The sequence below is a fragment of the Budorcas taxicolor genome, chromosome 3 (assembly GCF_023091745.1).
Source record: "Budorcas taxicolor isolate Tak-1 chromosome 3, Takin1.1, whole genome shotgun sequence".
Classification (NCBI taxonomy): domain Eukaryota; kingdom Metazoa; phylum Chordata; class Mammalia; order Artiodactyla; family Bovidae; genus Budorcas; species Budorcas taxicolor.
The window spans coordinates 3630657-3651940 of NC_068912.1; the positions used below are offsets into that span (position 1 = coordinate 3630657).

At 43.1% G+C, this 21284-nt stretch overlaps 1 protein-coding gene across 1 annotated transcript in view; it reads left to right on the forward strand.

Annotated features, from left to right (window-relative positions):
- The window catches only part of ALDH9A1 (aldehyde dehydrogenase 9 family member A1), a 28709-nt gene extending 11559 nt beyond the window's left edge, over positions 1–17150 (forward strand). The window contains exons 3-11 of the mRNA XM_052636682.1: positions 959–1088; positions 1901–2035; positions 3366–3562; positions 4219–4359; positions 7633–7821; positions 8043–8130; positions 11648–11789; positions 14543–14655; positions 16400–17150. Coding sequence (XP_052492642.1) covers positions 959–1088; positions 1901–2035; positions 3366–3562; positions 4219–4359; positions 7633–7821; positions 8043–8130; positions 11648–11789; positions 14543–14655; positions 16400–16494 — 1230 coding nt within the window. The 3' untranslated portion in view covers positions 16495–17150. The remainder of the gene's footprint in view (positions 1–958; positions 1089–1900; positions 2036–3365; positions 3563–4218; positions 4360–7632; positions 7822–8042; positions 8131–11647; positions 11790–14542; positions 14656–16399) is intronic.
- The last annotated feature ends 4134 nt before the right edge of the window (positions 17151–21284 follow it).

Consider the following 21284-nt stretch of genomic DNA (forward strand, 5'->3'; position numbering starts at 1 on the left):
ATAAACAAACTTATTTCTTGTTGGCAAAAATGTGTTGACTGTCATGGTTCCTATTTTGATTAATAAAGATGTATTTGAGCGTAATTATAATTATTTAAAATGCATGGTCCAAAATTGCAATTACTTTTGCAGCAACCACTGAGCCACCAGGGAAACCCCCATATTCAAGTTTTTCATCTCTTTTGGGGACATTATTTAATTTTTCAGGTCTGATTTCCAAAATCTTTTTGTTCATTTTTGGGCCATCTGTAGTGCCTTTAAGTTCTGTGAACTACATCTGAAAACAGAATTTGAAAAGACAGTTGGTGAGTAATGAGCATCAGAAAATAATTATCCTGTGATTTTGGCATGCTGCATTTCTTTGGGAGAATTAAACCCATTTGTGTTGATGTGTGTTTGGCTATTTAGTACAGTTTTCCTAAGGACTCTTTGTTCTTACTGTGTACACGCAGTGTGTTAGTCACTCAGCCTTGTCTGACTCTTTGTGATCCCGTGGACTGCAGTCCTCCAGGTTCTGTCCGTGGAATTCTCCAGGCAAGAATATTGGAGTGGGTTTCCGTTCACTTCTCCAGGGGATCTTCCTGACCCAGGGATCGAACTCGGGTGTCCTGCATTGCGGGCAGATTCTTTACTGTCTGAGCCACCAGGAAAACCTCATGCACAAATATCTGTACATATTTTTGCAGGTGTACATATATAATATTTCTCAAAACAGTCCTTTTCTCACTAATCTTGGAATGAGGTGTTGGTCTTATGTCTGTGAGTTACTTGATGGGGAGAACAGGGGACTATTTAGCAATAACTTTCATTTCTTCCAGATGTCACAGCCATTCCTTTCTGTTGGAAGTTCGGGCTGTTTCTGTTTTTAAAAATTAGGCAACGTATTCTGTTTTGATTGTTGAATATGTTGAGGTGTATGGTAATTTGTCTTCAGTCTAGTCCTGTGTTTTGCCCAAAGGAACGGAAGGATGAAATCGCCACTGTGGAGACTATCAACAATGGCAAGTCCATCTTTGAGGCCCGCTGGGACATTGACACTTCCTGGCAGTGCCTGGAGTACTATGCAGGGTTGGCGGGCTCCATGGCCGGTAAGCCCACACCTGGCCTTCTGTGCCCAGCTTAAAGGAAGCAGGGCAGCAGAGCCTGGTGGAGTAGGGTACAGAGTTTGGAATTAAGACAGACCTGAGTTAGAATCTTGGACTTAACACTCTCTACTTGGGTGTCACTGAGAATTACTTTATTTAAACGGGAGATCGTCCCTATCTTATTGGTTATTAGAAGGATTCGATGAGATGAGGTATTGGGTTGTAGTTTTTCCATAACATTGTATGGAAAAACCTGAACAAACGTTTTGCCCAGCCCAGTATATAAAGCACCTAACCTTGCAGCTGAGGTGTAGACAAGATTGTGCCAAAACCAGTTCTTGCAAGACTCAGTGAGGGCATCATATTTATTAGTTTTACTTACTCAGCAACAGATTTTCTTTTACTGTCTAGGAAGTGTCCATCAGTTCACATGTTGGCTGGGTTGGCCGGGCTCAGGAGGTCAGTGGGGTGAGAAGGCTGAGGTTGAGGGTCCTGGGACTGTTTAGCAGCCAAGTCTCCCCATCTCTGCTCCATTTCATCTGAGTTATGTAGTGGATGCTTGGTAAATCTTTAGAGGGTTATATTGAGTTGAATGAACGTTCGCTTGAAGGCTAATAAGGATTCTTTATGTGGGGAGAACATGCAGAAGCAGTGTGAGAATACCTAGAATGAACGAAAGACCAGAGGCGCGGTGAGCCCAGTGGCTGGGGGATGAGAGGTGGGTGGTCTGGCTGGAGTCCAGAGTGAGTCCAGGAGCTGGTGAACCCTTGGGGCGGGCAGCCCTACACTGTTCTCTGCCCTCTCTGTCCGCTTAGGCGAACACATCCAGCTCCCAGGTGGATCGTTTGGTTACACCAGAAGGGAACCACTCGGGGTGTGTGTTGGAATCGGAGCCTGGAACTACCCCTTTCAGATCGCCTGCTGGAAGTCGGCTCCAGCTCTGGCTTGTGGTAAGAATGGCTTACTCTTCCGCCTGTGAGCTACCCTTTCTCCCTGGCATAATTTCACCCCTGCCCCGCCCCCTAGGGAGCTTTGAGGTTATACATTATTCCCATTTTTATTTATTTTTGTTTATGGGAAGGAAGAAAGTTAATTTTGGTCTTGGAGATTTCAGTATTATTTTTAGTGTCAAATGAATTAGATTTGTGCTACTTGAAAGTTCTCTTCCTTTATGGACAAGAATTCTGAGCATCAATTTCTGTGTAGCAGGTAGCACTTGGGGATTTGACTTCATTTAGGAAGCAGAAAATAAACTTCTTCATTTGTCATTTGTGTCTTAAGAGAAATGAAAGACAAAGTCTCCGTTAGAGAAGCTTTGGTTGATTAACAAAAAGATTTTTTGCACTATTTAAAGAGAAGAATCTGTGGGAAAAGAAGACATTATGTCTTAGAAAAAATTTTCAGGTTAAAAGAGCTCTAGTATTAAAACATTGTATTGAAATGCAGCTTTTTTCTTGTTGCTGCTTCATGTTCATTTTACACATTTCTCTGTGATAGAGGAGAAATAGAATTAAGTTACTAGCCTTGCAGACTCTTATCAAATTAATTAACTTTACTTATCTTCAGTTTCAGCTTTTATAAAATGGGTCTAATCATACCTACTTCATACTGCTGTTGCAAATGTTAAATGAGGTTAATATATGTGAAAAGCTGTAGATATATAAGGTATTACTGGTTGAGACATTGCAAGTGTGTGGCTTGGTCTGTTTCATGAGAGAAACTAAGGAGGGAAGAAAAAGATAGGTTTACTTATTAATAATAATTTTGGGCCTAGCATTTGATGGGGAACAGGAAACAGTTATTTTTTTTAATTTTTAATTTTATATTGCATATAGCTGATTAACAGTGTTGTGATAATTTCAGGTGAACAGTGAAGGGACTCAGCCAGTCACATATACATGTATCCATTCTACCCCAAACTCCCCTCCCATCCAGGCTCCATATAACATTGAGTAGAGTTCCGTGTGCTCTGCAGTGGGTACTTGTTGGTTACCAGTTTGAAGTATAGCAGTGTGTGCATGTTGATCCCAGACTCCCTAACTGTCCCTTCCCTCCATCCTTCCCCGCTGGCAACCATAAGTTAGTTTTCTAAGTCTGTGAGTCTGTATCTGTTATTTTATAAATAAGTTCATTTGCATCATTTCTGTTTAGATTCCACATATAAGGGATGTCATACAGTGTTTCTCAACTGGAGTTGTTCTTGACGTGTCCTCCTTGTCCTGTCTTCAGAGGATCTTCAACTTTAAAAAATCTGTCTGTGTTTTTGTCTCGGTAATGCAGGTAACGCCATGGTCTTTAAGCCTTCTCCCTTCACGCCCGTGTCCGTGTTGCTGCTGGCTGAAATCTATACTGAGGCTGGAGTCCCTCCTGGGCTCTTCAACGTGGTTCAAGGAGGGGCTGCCACAGGCCAGTTCCTGTGTCAGCATCGTGATGTGGCCAAAGTCTCCTTCACTGGAAGCGTGCCCACTGGCTCAAAGGTGAGAGTGAAACAGTAGGGGCATCTGGTTATGACATCTTGATGCGGCTATGTCAGGCCTCCCCAGAGCATGTGTTGGAGGCTTAGCCTCTGATTTTTCCTAGCTTGTATTGGCAGGGAGGCTGTACCTATTATTGGGCCAAGGTCTGAAGTGTACTTGAGAAGTGTGAAGGAGTAGTTAGAGCCGCTCAGTGTGTTAGGCCCGCTGGGGATGGGAGTCGTCTTCTGCCTGTGTCTGAGAGGCCAGACCCTGGGGTGCAATTTGTATTCTTCGGTGACTTACCTCATCTGTAGCTGCCGCCTCTGAATAACGGGTGTTGTCCCAGTTTGTTCAGATTCGTCGTTTTGACCTTAATTTGTGCTCTGAGTCTGTCAGCCTGGAACACAGTTGCAGCAATACAAAAGAATTTCCTCCCATGACAGATGAATTGACAGGTTGTCTTAAATGAACTCCCTCTTCAGAATATGCAGTTCTGTAGATTCTCTTCAGTGTTCTGGAAAAGACTACTTCAAGCAGACTAAGGACAAAGTATATTGAGAACAAGGCTGCAGGTCACACGTAGTTCAGCATGACTTTTCAGGGTCACAGTCTAGTTAACCTAGCATGTAATCTCATTGGTGTTAAACTTCTCGATGCTTTTGCTCTTATTCTGTAAGATCATGGAGATGTCTGCTAAAGGAATCAAACCTGTTACCCTGGAACTTGGAGGCAAGTCTCCACTTATCATCTTCTCAGATTGTGACATGAAGAATGCTGTAAAGGGCGCGCTGATGGCCAACTTCCTTACTCAAGGCGAGGTGTGTACCTGACCCTGAAAGAGGTTTAGAGGGAGTCTTCTCCTTTCATGTCACAGCATGTTTTTTTTTTTTTAATTTATTTATTTTTTAATTTGAAGGATAATTGCTTTAGAGAATTCTGTTGTTCTCTGTCAAACCTCAACATGCATCAGCCATAGGTATACATATATCCCCTCCCTTTTGAACCTCCCACAGCCTGTTTTAAAGCTTGTTATTTTGAAATAATTTCAGACTTACAGAAAAGTTGCACAGATAATACGAAGAATTCCCGTATACCTTTGAACCAGGTTCTTCAGTGTTAACATTTCATCACATTTACCATTCCGTCTGTCTTTTCATGGGTTTCCCTGGCGGCTCAGACAGTAAAGATAATCTGCCTGTAATACAGGAGACCTGGGTTCAATCCCTGGGTCAGGAAGACCCCCTGGACAAGGGAATGGCAACCCACTCCAGTGTTCTTGCCTGGAGAACGCCATGGCAGAGGATCCTTGTGGGCTACAGTCCCTGGGGTTGCAAAGAGTTGGACACGACTGAGCAGCTAACACTTTCACTTTTCACCTACTGTCTGTGCGTGCATATGTATGTTACTGTATTCTTCTGAACTGTTTGACAGTTGCAGACAGAAGATCCATAAGCTCTCCATTCATATGTGTATTTCTCAAAAAAAAGTGAAGGTGAGGTCGCTCAGTCGTGTCCGACTCTTTGTGTCCCCATGGACTGTAGCCTACCAGGCTCCTCCATCCATGGGATTTTCCAGGCAAGAGTACTGGAGTGGGCTGCCATTTCCTTTTCCAGGGGATCTTCCCAACCCAGGGATCAAACCTGGGTCTCCTGCATTGCAAACAGATGCTTTACCATCTGAGCCACCAGGGAAGCCTATTGCCTTCTCTTAAATAAGTGCAATATGGTTAGTAGGATCTGTAACTTGGTGTTAATGTTATTCAATCATTCCTTATTCAGATTTCTGCGTTTGCTTGACTAATGTCCTTGTAGAAACAACTGCTTCTTTGCTGGTTCAAGATTTAATCCAGGAAGATGTGTTACATTTACTTGTGGTGTCTCTTTAATCTCATTTAATCTGGAATAGTTCTAAAGTCATTCTGATCTTTCAGTACCTTGACATTTTAGAAGAATCAACCCATTTATTTTGTAAAATGTTCCTCATTTTGGGTCTGTTTAGTTTTTTTTTTTAATTGGATTTAGTTTATGGCTTTCTGGCAAACGCCACAAAAAATGATACTTTACAGTGGTGTCGTTGACTTTGATCACCCACTTCAGTTGGGTCTTTATTAGGGAAGTTGCAGTTTTCTCCTTTGAGGTTAATAAATGTCTTGTGGGAGATCAAGTGAGACTACCTTGTTCCATGTCAAACTTGGATCTACTAGTTTTAGCACCGCTTTGATGTCCCCTAGAACATTTTTTTCTGGTGGTCACCAAGTGGTGAGTTTCCAGTTCTGTCATTCCTTCTACTTTTATTTGGTTTACTGCCTGTTGCAAGAAAGAACTTTTTCCCCGCCTTCCTAGTTTGTTGTTCATTCATTTACTGTTATCAGCATGAACCTATGGATTCTTACCTCATTCTGTGAGTTACTATTACTATTATTATTTATTTTGATGCTCAAATAATTGAAGATTCTGCTGGCGGGAGCCACTTTCTGTAACTTTTTGATATGTCCCCATTTTTCTTTGAGCACTGTTTTACTTCCTGGCATAGCAAGGTGTTCTAAACACATCTTGTGCATTCTGTGGTGGAACTCTGGAATGAGCTATTTCTCTAAGAAGACTTGATTCCATTTAATGGCAAACGGTTTTTAGAAACGAAGATCTGGGTGCCAGATGTACTTGTTTCTGCTGGAGTATTATCGCTTCTGTGTCTTCTCAGAGTCCAGAGCCAGGGAATACATATTGATATTTGGCATATGTGTATGTATGCACACACATCTATTTATATCTGTTTATATTAATAGCTATAAGTTTATACAGATATTTCCAGTCATTCCAGTTTACAAGGTTTATTTTAGCCTCCTCCTTCCATGTTCATAATTTCCTTCTCTGGTAGTGAAACATTTAGTATCCATTACTCACAATACATGTAATTGCTCAGTCCTAGAATATGTTTATAATAGTTTCAGATTTGTACTTGCATTACTGTGAAAAATAAACCTTCTAACTAGCTTGCAACCTTCTTTTTATAGTTCTTTTTGGTTTTAGCCAAAGGGTATATAGTTAAAATCTGTGTTCAGAAATTAGTGGGTCAGTTTTTCTTTCACCACCCCCTTCAATATGGTTATGATATTCACTTTATTTTAAATTGAGATCTTATTTTAAAATTTATTATTTTATTTTTTTGGCTGCACCGCCCAGGATGTAGGATCTTACTTAGTTTCCTGACCAGAGATTGAACTTGGAACCCAGCAGTGAAAGCATGGGGTCCTAACCACTGGACCACCAAGGAATTCCTCATTATTTGTGATTTTAAAGACAAACATTGACTATGAAATGCCCTAGATTTTTATTAGACTCAAGATCTCAGTTCTTGATCTGTTTCTACTCTTCAATTCCTTCCACTCTTAACCTCCTGTTCTCAAAATATACAACCAAATTGAGCACCTGAGGTGAGAAAACAGAAGTCTTATGAGTCATGTAGATCTATTAATTGCCTTAAAGAAATTTAAACAAAAACGAAGGCTTAACTTTTATTTTAAGGGGCAGAGAGTTTGTGTGTAGGGTAGCATGCCTTCAATTACATGTGTGATCCTGTTCAGTATGGTGATAATGTTTTAGAAATGGAACTAAATTTTAAAGACAGTATACTGTTTCTGTAATTTTTATTTTTATTTTTTCTTTTGGCTGCACCGGGTCTTAGCTGCTGCATGTGGGATCTAGTTCCCCGACCAGGGATGGAACCTGTGTCCCTGAATTGGGAGCACAGAGCCTTCACCACTGGACCACCAGGAAGTTCCCTGTTTCTTTTAAATTTAAAGCTGCTGGATTTTTTTCCCTTTTCCTTTTTTCCCCCTTTGTGCTGTGCTCAGTCATGTCTGACTCTTTGTGACTGCATGGACTGTAGCCCACCAGGCTCCTCTGCCCATGGGCTTTCCCAGGCAAGAATACTGGAATGAGTTGCCATTTCCTCCTCCAGGGGATCGTCCTGACCCAGGGATTGCATCCATGTCTCCTGTGTCTCCTGCATTGCACACAGATTCTTTACTGCTGAGCCACTGGGGAAGCTTTTTACCCCTTACTTACATATAATTTGTGTCTGTTTTTTAGGTTTGTTGTAACGGTACAAGGGTATTTGTGCAAAAGGAAATTCTTGATCAATTTACAGAGGAAGTGGTAAAACAGACCCAAAGGATAAAAATTGGAGATCCCCTTCTGGAAGATACGAGGATGGGTCCCCTCATCAACCGACCACATCTGGAGCGAGTCCTTGGGTTTGTTAAGGTGGCAGAGGAGCAGGTAAGAAACAAGTAGAGATGAGGGGAAGGGTAATTCCTCCTGGGTTACTTGCTCTGCGCCCTCTCCTGTGGTCATGTCCGTCTGGGAGCCGTTTTCTGCGTTGTACTTGCAGTAGAGTGACCAAGTGTCCATTTGTTCAGGACACGGGTAGCATTTCCAGAATGCACATTGAGGTTGTATGTTTAACATAAAGTATGCATTCTTCTTTTGTTTTTTGGCAGGGTGCTAAAGTGTTATGTGGTGGAGACGTCTTTGTACCTGAAGACCCCAAATTAAAGGATGGGTATTACGTGAGACCTTGTGTATTAAGTATGTCCTCTTCTTGTTTGCTTTTAAACAGTTTGAGTTAAATGTTAGATAGAAAAAAAGTATTTATAAACTGTGCATATGGTGGAAGGCAAGGGTCAGAACTGTGCGTCCCCTCTACTCAGGTGTAAGAAGTAGAAGTTCTCTGTTGCCCTAGAAGCCTCCTGTTTGCCCCTTCTCTTCTTGGATGATGTTATCAATTACCTGGGACTTAACTAGGTACACACCTGTTGTTGTAGAAGCAAGGCACCCCAAAAAATGAAAATTCATGTTTGATTAAAACTTAAGTAATGAATTTCTTTTCTCAAGAAACTTGGTAAAGAGTGTGTTTTACATTGAACTTTTAGATCATCAATATAATGAAACCAATTTGTCAGACAGCATACTAATATTAAAACTTAACTGATTTAATACTTTTTAGCATTTCCTTTCGGTCTGAGCAGTCTCCTGGTTTGGACAATCAAGCATATGGTGGTCCTGCTGTTCTCATCCATCTCCTTCCCTCCTGCCTGCGGGTGACACAGTTTTAGACTGTTTGGTCTTGTTAGTGTCTACTATAAAAATACTGACAGTTTTCTTGGCTTTAAAAAACTATCTATAGATGGAATAATGCTGTATGATTCCTTACACCTTATCTTGAAGATAGATTCAGCTGATTTTTGTCCCTGAGGTTGATAGTGGTGCCACTTTTCAACACTTGGTATTTGATTTGATTCAGTTTAACCTTTAGCCCTTGCTAGAAAAGCAACTACTGAGGCTCAAAGGCTGTGAATTTAGCATCCATACCATGAATTAGCTTGTAGCTGTTAAAGAAGAGGGAAAACTTACATTATGTTTTTAAATAGTAAATACAGGTTAAGCAATAGTGTATGTGGCATTATCCCAAATCTGAAAAACCACATATGTGCATGGGACAAAGAAGGAGCAGAGAACATGCATCCTAATATTGATAGTGGATTTATTTCTCTAGATGCTTGGATTAAAGGTGATTTTTGTTAAACTTTATGCATTGCTGAATACTACAGATTTTCTGTAAATTAGGTTTGCTTGTTTATTTTTAGTTGGAGGATAATTGCTTTACAATGTTGTGTTGGTTTCTGCTATGCAATGTGAATCAGCTGTAAGTATAGACACATCTCCTCCCTCTTGAGCCTCCTTCCCACACGCCCCCACCCCACCCATCTCGGCCATCACAGAGCACTGAGCTCACGCCGCTGTGTTGCGCAGCAGCTCCCCTCGCTGTCTGTTCACACGTGGCCTGTCAGCGCTAGTCTCCCAACTCGTCCCGCCCTCTGCTTCCTGCCGACCCTCGCACGGTGTCCGCAAGTCTGTATCGTAAAGATGACTGCCTCTGTTCCTGCCCTGCAAGTAGGCTCCTCAGTACCTTTTCTAGATTCCATAAATACGCATTAATATATGATACTTGTTTTTCTCTTTCTGACTTACTTCACTCTGTGTAACAACTTCTAGGTTGATCCCTCTCACTACAACAGACTCAAATTGAGAATGTGTATTTTGCAATTAGGAAAAAAAAATTTTTTTTAAGCTGTGAACCTATGCAAAGAACAGGGAGCTAACTACCTTCACTTTATCCTAGTGATTCTGGAAGCCTGATTTGTGGTCCACAGTGTCAGTATCGCTTGGAAAACTGGTAGAGGCAGGTTTCTGGTCTCTGCCCTAGACCCCCAAATGTAACTCTGAGGGGCTAGGACCTCAAGACCTGCGTTTTGGGAGAATGGATACATGTACATGTATGGCCGAGTCCTTGCGCACTCCACCTGGAACTGCACAGCATCGTTAACCAGCTATAGTCCAATACAAAATAAAAAGTTCCAAAGGGAAAGAAAGTTCCCAGTTTGTTTTTATGCACATTAAAGTTTGAGACTGACTCCAGAGGCTCAATCTTTCGACTCATTTACTAGATGTGGGGCTAAAGTGCAGTGCAGGGACCGCTCCTTTTCTCACATGTGAGCTGCTGCTTTATCCCCTCGTCTCCTGACTCTCGTATAGAGCACACTGCACACAGCGCCGCACTCTTATCAACCTGCGTGAGACGAACTCTGCTCTGGGACGGCTGGGCAATGAACTGTCTTGAATCATTTACTATTCTAACAGTTTCCCTAAAAATGGTGCATGGATTATCAGTTTTCAGAGATTTAGATCACAATAAACTATCCTTAGTCACCACCTAAAATTATTGAATATGCCTTCGTAGATAGTTTCAGTGTCCCCAGAGTACACTGTAACATACAGAGGAACAGAGAGCTGTTTTTACTTCGTATATACAAGCTCTGATCTATCTCTGAGGAGACTTTAGAGTCCTCGTCTTTGTAGATACGTGAGTAGTTGGTTTTTAGCTTTGGCTGGTGTAAAGCTGGTATTTATAGTAGGGCTCTACGGCTGTTTTTCTGCCTCAGCATTTACATATATCACACAGCCTTACGGACGCATATCTCACTCCTTGCCAGCACTGAGATGAGCTGTCTTTCAGCCCCAGTGAGATAAAAGCACCATTCTCTTGAAGGTCACTGGGGTTCACTATTGCACATCTAAATATATGAGCTTCTTTAGGTATACATGTATTTTAAAAAGTCAAGTGTGAATCTAATCATTTTAGGGAATTAATCACAAGTACATTTTCATATTAACTGCACAGCCATTCAGTTATTTCTGTTTATGTCTTTACATTGTATTTTCTTTTTAAAAATACTGTTTCTCCTTCTACTTGCACAGTTATTAAGAAAATGTGAAAAAGTGTAAAAGATGTTAATCTTGTATGACATTTTAACAGAAATTGGGATGATATGTACAGTTTGTATTTTTTTCAGTGACTATTCACCATAAGCATTTGCTTATTAAATTTTCTTCAAAAACATTACTTTTTGAGGCTTCATAGAAGTTTATCATTGGGGTGTGTTGTGTTCACATGACTGTCCCTTCTATTTTGGATGCCTTGTTTGTTGTTTCTCGTTTTCACTGTCACAGGAGTGTTGTGATGGAAATCGCTGTACATATATCCTTGTCCATCTCATTATCTGTGTCCTTGAAAAGTGAAAGTGTTAGTTGCTCAGTTGTGTCCGACTCTTTGAGACACCGTGAACTGTAGTCCAGCAGGCTCCTCTGTCCGTGGAATTTTCCAGGCAAGAATACTGGAGTGGGGAGCCATTCCCTTCTCCAGGGGACCATCCCGACCCAGGGGTTGAACTCGGGGCTCCTGTATTGCAGGCAGATTATTTACCGTCTGAGCCACCAGGGAAGCCTTAACTATGTCCTTAGGATGAATATAAAAAAGTAGATTTAGAGTGAGCACAAAGGCCATGACTCCTTAGTAGGTGGTGTTAATCTTCATGCAGGAAGGATGCTCTGATTTATAATCACACTGGAAATGTTGCATTGACCTTTCTCTAAAGCTGTGTATTTCACTGTTTACTATGAACAAGGAATTTTAACATGCCAGAATGTTACAAGGAATTCAGATAATTCCTTCACTGATGTTTGGTTTTTAAAATAATGTTTGCAGCTAACTGCCGGGATGACATGACCTGTGTGAAAGAAGAAATCTTTGGACCAGTTATGTCCATTTTATCATTTGACACTGAAGCTGAGGTTCTGGAAAGAGCCAATGACACCACTTTTGGACTAGCTGCTGGTGTCTTCACCAGGTAGGTGGGGAAGGACACTCCACGTAGCTTTGAAGAAGTGGGGCTGCTGTGTCTTCTTAGATATTCATCTTCTCCCTCCCCTGGAGTTCGCCCTCATTGCCTTTGTATCAGCATGTTCTGTCTGCTTCAGGTAGAGTCAGAAGATACCAGCGTAGCAGCACAGCCAGAACCCTGCTGCTGAGTTTAAATTAAGCTGTTAGCTTTATTGATACATCCTATTCTTTTTTTCATTCATTCAGTGAATACATATTTAAGTTTCTGATCTATGTAAAGCATTGTGTTCGGTCCCTATTAAAAAATACATGTCAAGGAATTTAGAAACCTGTAAGCATATAAATACTGGTAGTAGTTTTCAAAGACATGATTTTTAATAGCTTTATAGTAGTCCCTAAATTGGGATGCATTGTAACACATGTGGGCCTTCTATTGTGTATTTTGGGTGCTGTTTCCAATTTTAACTATTGTAAGTAATGTGATTACTATCTTGGTACATAAACCGCTGAAAAGCAAACAGTGATTTGGGAGTAAAATTTCTTTGAAAATGATTGCAGATTGTTTGATTATATACAAACTCTGATTCGTCTTTTGGCAATAGTAGACAGTTTTCTAAGATTGCTTTACAGTTGGGAATATGCTGTTTCTTTAGTGATACACAATTTTGGGTTTTTTTTTTTTTTTTTGAGTTTTGTGGGGAGGCATTTGGGGAGGAAGACCCAAGTCTCCCTTGAGGACCTGATGAGTTGAGTTTGAAGGAAAGAACGAGGAGCTCCTTTGTTGTTGTTTCTAACAGACTTTGTGTTTTTAGAGCAGTTTTAGGTGCAACGCAAAATTGAGTGGAAAGTACAGAGATTTCCCAGGCTCTCCGCCCCAGCGTGTGCACAGCCTCCCCATGATCAGCATCGCCCACCAGAGTGGTACAGTTGTTAGAACTGATGAGCCTCCGTGAACACCTCATTATCACCCAAAGACCGTGGTTCACGTGAGGGTCACTCTTGGTGTGCGTTCTGTGCATTTGGACACACGTGTAACACGGACCCAGTGCTGTCGTGTCAAGTAAGGCAGTCTCACTGTCCTAAAAGCCCTCTCTGAGGAGCTGCTTTTGTTGATGTGAGGAGAGAGTGGATTACGTCTCTCCTGCTCCTTTGCTTCACCACCAAAATACAAAGGCCGGTTACAGAGGACGGTAACTCCTTTTTTTTTTTTTTTTAAAAAAAAAAACCTTTGTTAGGATGATTCACCTACCATATAATTCACTCATTTTAAGTGTACAATTCAGTAGTTTCTAGTATATTTATAGATTGTACAACCATCATTATAATCTAACTTTAGAACATTTTTGTCATCCCAAGAACATTAACAGCTACTCTGCATTCTGCCCTCCCCCCACCCCTGGCCACCACTAATCTACTTTATGTCTTTATATATTTGCATATTTTGAAAATTCTACATAAATGAAATCATACAGGATGTGACCTTTCGTGACTAGCTTCTTTCACTTAGTTCATTCAGTAGCTTCTTTTCCGAGTTCATTCATGTTGTAGTCTGTATCCCTACCTTATTCCTTTCTGCTACGGTGTGTGTGTGAAAGTCGCTCAGTTACGTCTGACTCTTTGCAACCCGATGGACTGTAGCCCACCAAGCTTCTCTCTCCATGGGATTCTCCAGGCAAAAATACTGGAGTGGGTTGCCGTGCCCTTCTCCAGGGGATCTTCCCAACCCAGGGATCCCAGGTCTCCCACATTGCAGGCGGATTCTTTACCGTCTGAGCCACCAGGGAAGCCCTTTTTTATACTGAGTAATATTCTGCTGTATGGATATATCACATTTTGTTTATTCACTCACATATTGATAGACATCTGGGCTATTTCTACTTTCTGGCTGTTATGAATAATGCTCCAGTGAGCATTCATGTATGAGTCTTTGTGTGAACATTTCTTTGTGTGTATGTTTCATTTTTGCTTGGTATAAACCCAGGAGTAGCATTGCTGGGTCATATGGAAAGTCTCTGTTTAACTTTTTGAGGAAATGCCCAACTGTTTGCCAGAGTGGCAGCAGTGCTTTACATTCCCGTCAGCAATGTTTAAGGATTCCAGCTTCCCCACATCCTCACTAGCAACTGCTGTTATCTGTTCTTTTGATTTTAGCCATCCTAGTGGATATGCAGCAGTGTTTTGTAGTTTTGATTTGCATTTCTGTGAGTTGTCTTTTTACTTTTCTGATAATCTCACTTGCAATACAAACTTTTAAAATTTTTATAGGTCAAAATTTTTCTATTTTTTTTAATCTGTTACTTTTGGTGTCTTGTCTGAGAAGGTTGTGTCTAACGGAAGGTCGTGGAGATTTATTCCTGTTTTCTTTGAAGAGTTTTATGGTTTTCAGTCTGATATTTTAGTTAAGTGACCCATCTGAGTTAATTTTTGTGCACTGTGTGAGAAAGGGCTGGCTATTCCTTCATTCTTTTGCAAGTGGACCTCCGGTTGTTCCAGCACTGTTTGCTGAAAAGACTATTTTCCCCCATTGAATTGTTTTAGCACCCTTGTTGCTGCTATATATTTTATAGATGCTTTTGGATGAGACTACAAAATTCAAATTCTTACCTGTTTTGCCTGGATGGTATAGGATTTTAAGACACATTGTGAAGAAATAAGAATTTGGCAATGTTTTGAAACTCTTAGAAGTGATAGTCTCACGTTTCCTGTTAAAGTTGCAGCAGAAGAAACTATGACTAACCAATGCAGTTTATTTCTTCATAGGGACATCCAGCGTGCCCACAGAGTGGTGGCGGAGCTCCAGGCTGGAATGTGCTTCATTAACAACTATAACGTCAGTCCAGTGGAGTTGCCCTTTGGTGGATATAAGAAGTCAGGTGAGGAGTTGGGAATTGTGGAAAATTCTTGTCTCTGGAGACACTGGTCATAATAGATCAGGTTCCTAAACTTGTATGTGTATCAGAGTTGCCAAAACGTATATGAATTCCTCATCCTCCCCAGGCCCACTATCCATGAGAAGGAAAGCCAAGCATCTTTGTTTTTTCCAGAAGTTCTCCAAAGGTTCTGATGTATAAGTTGGCTTGTGAGCAGTAGCATTACTTTTTTCCTCACAGTCTGTAATTGCTGTAAGCATAAAACCACTTCGAGGTGTCCTAACCATAGCAAGTTTATAATAGTCTGTTAGGAGATTTGAGGCATCAGGAGCATAGCCATTACTTTGAGCTTCTTTTCTTTGGCACTTGGTGCTGATTTCACCAGTTTTGTGAATTGGGCTTCCCTGGTGGCTCAAATGGTAAAGAATCTGCCTGCAATGCAGGAGATCTGGGTTTAATCCCTAGGTCAGGAGGATCCCCTGGAGAAGGGAATGGCTACCACTCCAGTATTCTTGCCTGGAGAATTCCATGGACAGAGGAGCCTGGTGGGCAACAGTCCATGGGGAGGCTAAGAGGCAGCCAAGACTGAGCGACTGAACACTTTGACTGTATGAAAATCGGTTTGGACTTTGTAGACGTACCTTTTTCTAAGAGGCTGACCCCTAGTCTCTCGGCAGGTATTTAGAGCCGTCCCAGTGTTGGCAAACACATAAATACGGACAAATGACGGTGAGATGGTGGGTGTTAATCTGACAGTTCCATTTGGTGATGTGTTTGGTATCGCCCTGGCGTTCTCTGCTCACACATCTCTAGACTCTTGTCCCTGTGGGGTTACCCGGAGAAGCCGTCACACAGACTCAAATGCAGGGTAGGAATCAGGACTCTGTTTTGTGCGTTCCTAACCCTCAGTTTGTTTGGAATCTGCAGCTTTGGCCTCAGTGGGGCCTCTGCACCCGGCTCTCCCTTCCTTAATCTGCATCTTTGCATCAGTGCCCATGGATAGTTCTACATGAGATGAGAGGACAGAGAGCTGGCCTAACGCGCCCAGTGAGCTCCATGCTGAGAGGATCTGAAAAGGAGCAAAAGCCAGAGAAGGCCCTACCCGGCCTTTGAGTATGTCGCCTTTGGGATGGTGCTCCCTGGAGACACGCAGTTGTGGAGACTGGGCCTAGGCCTTTGGATGCAGAGCCTGCCTCAGCCTGGGGCAGGAGCACAAGGAAGGCTGTCCTTTTAGCACGTGACCTCATCCACTAGTGATTGGGTGGTGTCTTGGCTTTGAGTAGCCTGAGGGCCTATAGGGCCCGCTCCCGACATGAGTGGGCAGAGTAAATAGTTGGTGCTCCTAAAGATTCAATATAACAGGAGGCTACTAAGTGTATTATGTAGTTAGGTTTTAAGTTAGCACTGACTTTTAAAGGCATCAGGTTGATAATTGTAGAGAATGCTCTAATGTTTGATGAGGACGTCTGAACACTTTAGACCTTAGCCCAGAAGAGTAAATACTTGAAGTTAAGGTTCATCCTGGTAAGAAATGAAGCCTAAGTGTTTCCCCATCCCTGTCCTTGAAGGCCAGTGGGTGCCTTTCCACACGTCTGGCTCCACAGCCACAGCCTGCGGGGAGGACTGGCTCCCAGATCCTGTGCCGCTGCGCTCTCCCCCAGCCCGGGAGCAGGCCCTGCGCGTCTCTGCAGGCCGCCGTGGCTGGGGCCCGTCAGTGGCGCGTCCTCACCCTGTCTCTCTCTTTCAGGATTCGGCAGAGAGAACGGCCGGGTGACAATTGAGTACTATTCGCAGCTGAAGACTGTGTGTGTGGAGATGGGTGACGTGGAGTCTGCTTTTTGAACCCATGCAGTGACCCCAGTGAATAATGAGAGCCAGCTGTCACGACTGGCAGTACAGCCGCCTGCTGGTTCAGACCCAGAATATCGGTCATTCAGGATAGGAAAATGGTTCAGTGATGCTCTGAATGGCTCAGTTTCCTAAGTGAAAATGTGCCTAAGTGTCTTTTATATACTAATCAAGAAAGCTTGTTTTTCCTGAAAGCAGATTTCTGTAAATAATCTTTGAGAGTCACCAACAACTTTCCAGAGAACAGGGGGAGGACCAGGAGCCCTCCAGGCTTCCATGGAGCCCACCCACTCATGGGTTCATTTTAGCATGCTTTAAAGAATACTTGCCTTTAGAGGTTCCTGGGCGTATCAGAAGAGATGTCTGTTCCTTGGTGTTTTGAAGTCCATGGTCCGTTGTCATTTCACAGAGAAGGCTGACAGTCGGGAGAGCGGGCTTGGCTAACAGGCGGATGAGTGGGGCGTGGACACTGATTGGCCAGAGCCAGCATGTGGTGGTGGTGGTGGTGGTGGTGGTTGGGGGGGAATCAGCTCCAGTCCTTGAGTTACAGCTTGCGCTCTTATGATGGAAAGGTTTCCTTTTAAATGTACAGATCCTTTGTATGCCACTGCAGTATACTGAAACTAAATAAATCACACCGAGTCCTCTCAGTGTCATGTTTTGAAGCTAAACACATCTTATGTAGGGGGACACAGGATAGGCTAAAGTTAAATGTTTAAGACAGAGGATTTGACATTCTTTGCAGTGAGTACACACAGGCAGGCTTCTGTTGCCGTAACGAACTATCAGTGGCCCACGCAGGCTTCTGGGCTCCGTGTTAAGAACAGGGCCTGTCTTAGAAGGGCTGTCAGTTCACAGTGATGTCTCAGACTGTTGCAGCAATCCTTACCTTGCTGCCTTACCATCCTTTCAGGGGAGTAATTTAGGTTTAATAGTATTAGGGTTCTCCAGAGCAACAGAACCAGCTGAGTAGAACAGGTGAGTGTAAGCAAAGATTTCTTACGGGAGTTGGCTCATGAGATTATTATGGCAGCTGAGAGAGAAGGCCCATAGTCTTCTGGCTGCAAGCTGGAACCCGGGAAAGATAGTGGTGCAATTCAGTCCATGTCCTGAGGCCTGAGAACCAGGAGTGCTGCTGGCGTCTAAGGGCAGAAGATGGACTCTGCTCTAGCAGAGGGTGGATCTGCCGCTCTTCTGCCTTTGGGTTCTGGTTGGGGTGTTAAATGGATTGGATGAGGCCCACCCACAGTGGGGAAGGCCATCTGCTTTTGCTTATTAGTTCACCAGTTCAAACGCCGATCTCTTCTGGAAACACCCTCATAGACACATTGGGGCATCATATAGCTCAGACTGACCGACACATAAAATTAATCATCACAGTAGCTAAGAGATGAGGGATGATTCTTGTTACCAGGTCTGCATCTGTTTATGTATACTGTGGTGGGAAAACACTGTAATTAGAGGATGAGAACAGTTGAATCAGCCTTTCTTGATAGATAACTGCACACAGGGTCCTCCCTCAGCAGATACTTGCACACAGGGTCCTCCCTCGGTGGATACTTGCACGCAGGGTCCTCCCTCGGTGGATAATTGCACGCAGGGTCCTCTCTCTGTGGATACTTGGCACACAGGGTCCTCCCTCAGTGGATACTTGCACACAGGGTCCTCCCTCGGTGGATACTTGGCACACAGGGTCCTCCCTCGGTGGATACTTGCACACAGGGTCCTCCCTCGGTGGATACTTGCACACAGGGTCCTCCCTCGGTGGATACTTGCACACAGGGTCCTCCCTTGGTGGATACTTGCACACAGGGTCCTCCCTCGGTGGATACTTGCACACAGGGTCCTCCCTAGGTGGATACGTGGCACACAGGGTCCTCCCTCGGTGGATACTTGCACACAGGGTCCTCCCTCGGTGAATACTTGCACACAGGGTCCTCTCTCTCGGTGGATACTTGCACACAGGGTCCTCTCTCTTGGTGGATACTTGCACACAGGGTCCTCCCTCGGTGAATACTTGCACACAGGGTCCTCTCGGTGGATGCTTGCACGCAGGGTCCTCCCTCGGTGGATACTTGCACACAGGGTCCTCTCTTGATGGATACTTGTACAGAGGGTTATGGATACTGAGCAAGGCCAACAGGGATCTCACCCCATATCTGAGGGGATCCTGGTGTGACTTCAGCAGTAGGAACCGCCTGGATAAGACAAGTTTCTAGCAGTCCCTCTGAAGAGAGAGCAGCTAGGTTCCATCTGCTACTTCCCTTCCCATCGAATACTCACACTAAACATGAAGTTCTTAGCCCTAATTTTTAGGTGAAGAAACTCAGAATTGGAAAGGTCTTGACCATAGTCGAGTCATAGCTTGAGGAGCGCGGTTCCAAACCGGGAATGTGGGCTTGTCATTCTTGTGCTTTCTGCTCCTTCCACGATTCCTAGTCCTTAGTTCTTTGTATTCATTTCCTATGACAGTTTACTGCAAATGTGGGGACTTTAAAACAACACCTTTATTATTTTGTGTCTCTGGAATCAGAAGTCCAGAATGGTTTCGCTGGGCAGATCAGGGTGTTGGCAGGGCCCAGCTCCCTCTGTAGGCTCTAGGAGAGAACCCTCCTGCCTTTTCCTTCTCTAGAGTGCATTCTGTGGCTCGTGGCCCCTCCTCTGTGTTTAGCACCAACAGCTTGGCATCGAGTCTCTCCCTGCTTCCCTTGCCCTCCTCTGTGTAGGCAGATCTCCCTCTGTTTCTGGACAATTGTGACAGGATTGGGGGCCGACCAGATGGCCCATAATTATCTCTCAAGACCCTTAACTTAGTCATATCTGTAAAGACTCCTTTTGCCATATAAAGTAATATTCAAAGGTCCCAAAAATTAGGACGTGGGCATACCTGATGGGGAGCATTATTCCAGCTGCCACCCCAGCCTTGTCCAGTGTGTTCCAGACGTTAACAGCTATTGTATTTCACAAATTGGCCTGAACAAAGATTCTTAGCTGTTAATGAAGCATCTTAGGACAATAATATATATATATAATGCATTTAAGGAAACATGATTTAGCCTAGAGGCCAGGCCTTCCTTTGGTTTAGAAGAAGTTGTGTCATCTAGTTAAATTCTCCTGGAATCTTTTTTTCTCCACTAGTATTTTGATTTACTTTGAAACTTAAGCAGAAGGTATCCTTCTTTCTCCCTCTTCCCATCTAATCTGATCCTAATATTAACAGGTAACTACTGTTAGTATTTGGGTGCATATCTTTCTCAAGATTTTCTTAGAAGTAAAAACTATTAACTAACCCTGTAGCTTGATGAAGCCACGTGTAAATGTATTCAGCTCATGTTCCTTCATATGCATTTTAGGATTTCTTTGGTTGACAAATTCTTGTGGGAAACCATCATTTAATGGCTATTGATAGAAACTGTCTTGGAGTTGTATTAATGGGAAAGAGGAAAACCAAGACTCATGTTGGCTCCCTCCTTTGCAGTAGCTCAGAGTGCTGATCTCTGGTCTGGCTTTTCAGTGATTCCATATAGAAGCAGTTGCTCACTTGGGCAGGTCTTTTTCAGATAAAAGGTAGCCATTGGGCCCCTTCTTTCCACCTGCTCCTCTATTTCTTACCTTAGAGTCTCTTGCTGCCTAAGGCAAAAATCTGGCAGAATGAAAGTTGGTTACAGTTTGCTGACAGCAGCATGGAAGCCATCCTACCAGGAGCTACCAGAGATGGGGGTTTGGACAGCCCCGAGCCCTTGCCTGCTTCTTACAATGGCAATTTCCGCCCTGGCTTCTCCAAAGTGCCTAGTTTTGAATTTGGCTCTCATTTGAAGTAAAAATAATTCCTTGGTTTTTTTAAATACCTAAAGACCTACGTTTTTCTTTCTAGGGTATTGAGAGGAAAAAATCCGCAAAGGGGAAGAAGGAGACTAAGCCTTAGCAGTTAAGAGATGCTGTGAAAAACTATCAAGTCAGATCAGCAGTGAGCAGTCTCCTCACTGTAAACTAGAATTCCTCATGCTTGGCTTAAGACCCACTGTGGCTTTTAGTTAGAACACAGTCCACGTTCCTTATCGTGACCACCGTGCCCTGCGATCTCACTGCTGCCACTTCCTCTGTGCACCTGTGCGTTACTCTGCAAGACTTGTTCTTGCCTCAGGAACCTCACGTTCACTGTCCCTCTTCCCCAGACAGCATGTCTTCGCAGATTACCCATGGTCTCCCTATGAGCTCCTGAAAGCCCCAAACTAAACATTTATCTCCTTAAATCTACAGTAGCTGCACACACCCTCATCCCATTATGCTATTTTATTTACTTCAAAGCATTTGTCACTATTTGAGATTGCATGCTTATTACATCTTCTCTGGCTAGAATGGAAACTAAAAGCCAGAACTGCCATGCCACTGGGCTCACAAGAAGTACTCAGTGTGTGTGTAGGTGAATGGATTAGAAGGGTGGGGTAGAGCCCTGGTACACAGTATGGTCCCAGGGCAACAGGCCTATGAATCAAGAGTCTGTATTTTCACAAGATCCCCAGGAGATTCTTAGGCACAATAGTTTGCCAAACACTGCCTTTAGAACAGTGGTTCTCAGCTTTGGCCATATGTCTGAAATACCCAGAGAAAGCTTTGAAAATAAATTCTAATTTAATTGATTTGGGATTTAGCCTAACTCATCTGTATTCTTAAAAGGTTCCTGCCAGGGTGAATTTAGGGGACAGTCAAGGTTGAGAGCCACTGCCCTACTGCTGTGCTATCACTAGCCACATGTAGCTGTTTAAACACAAAACAAAATGCAA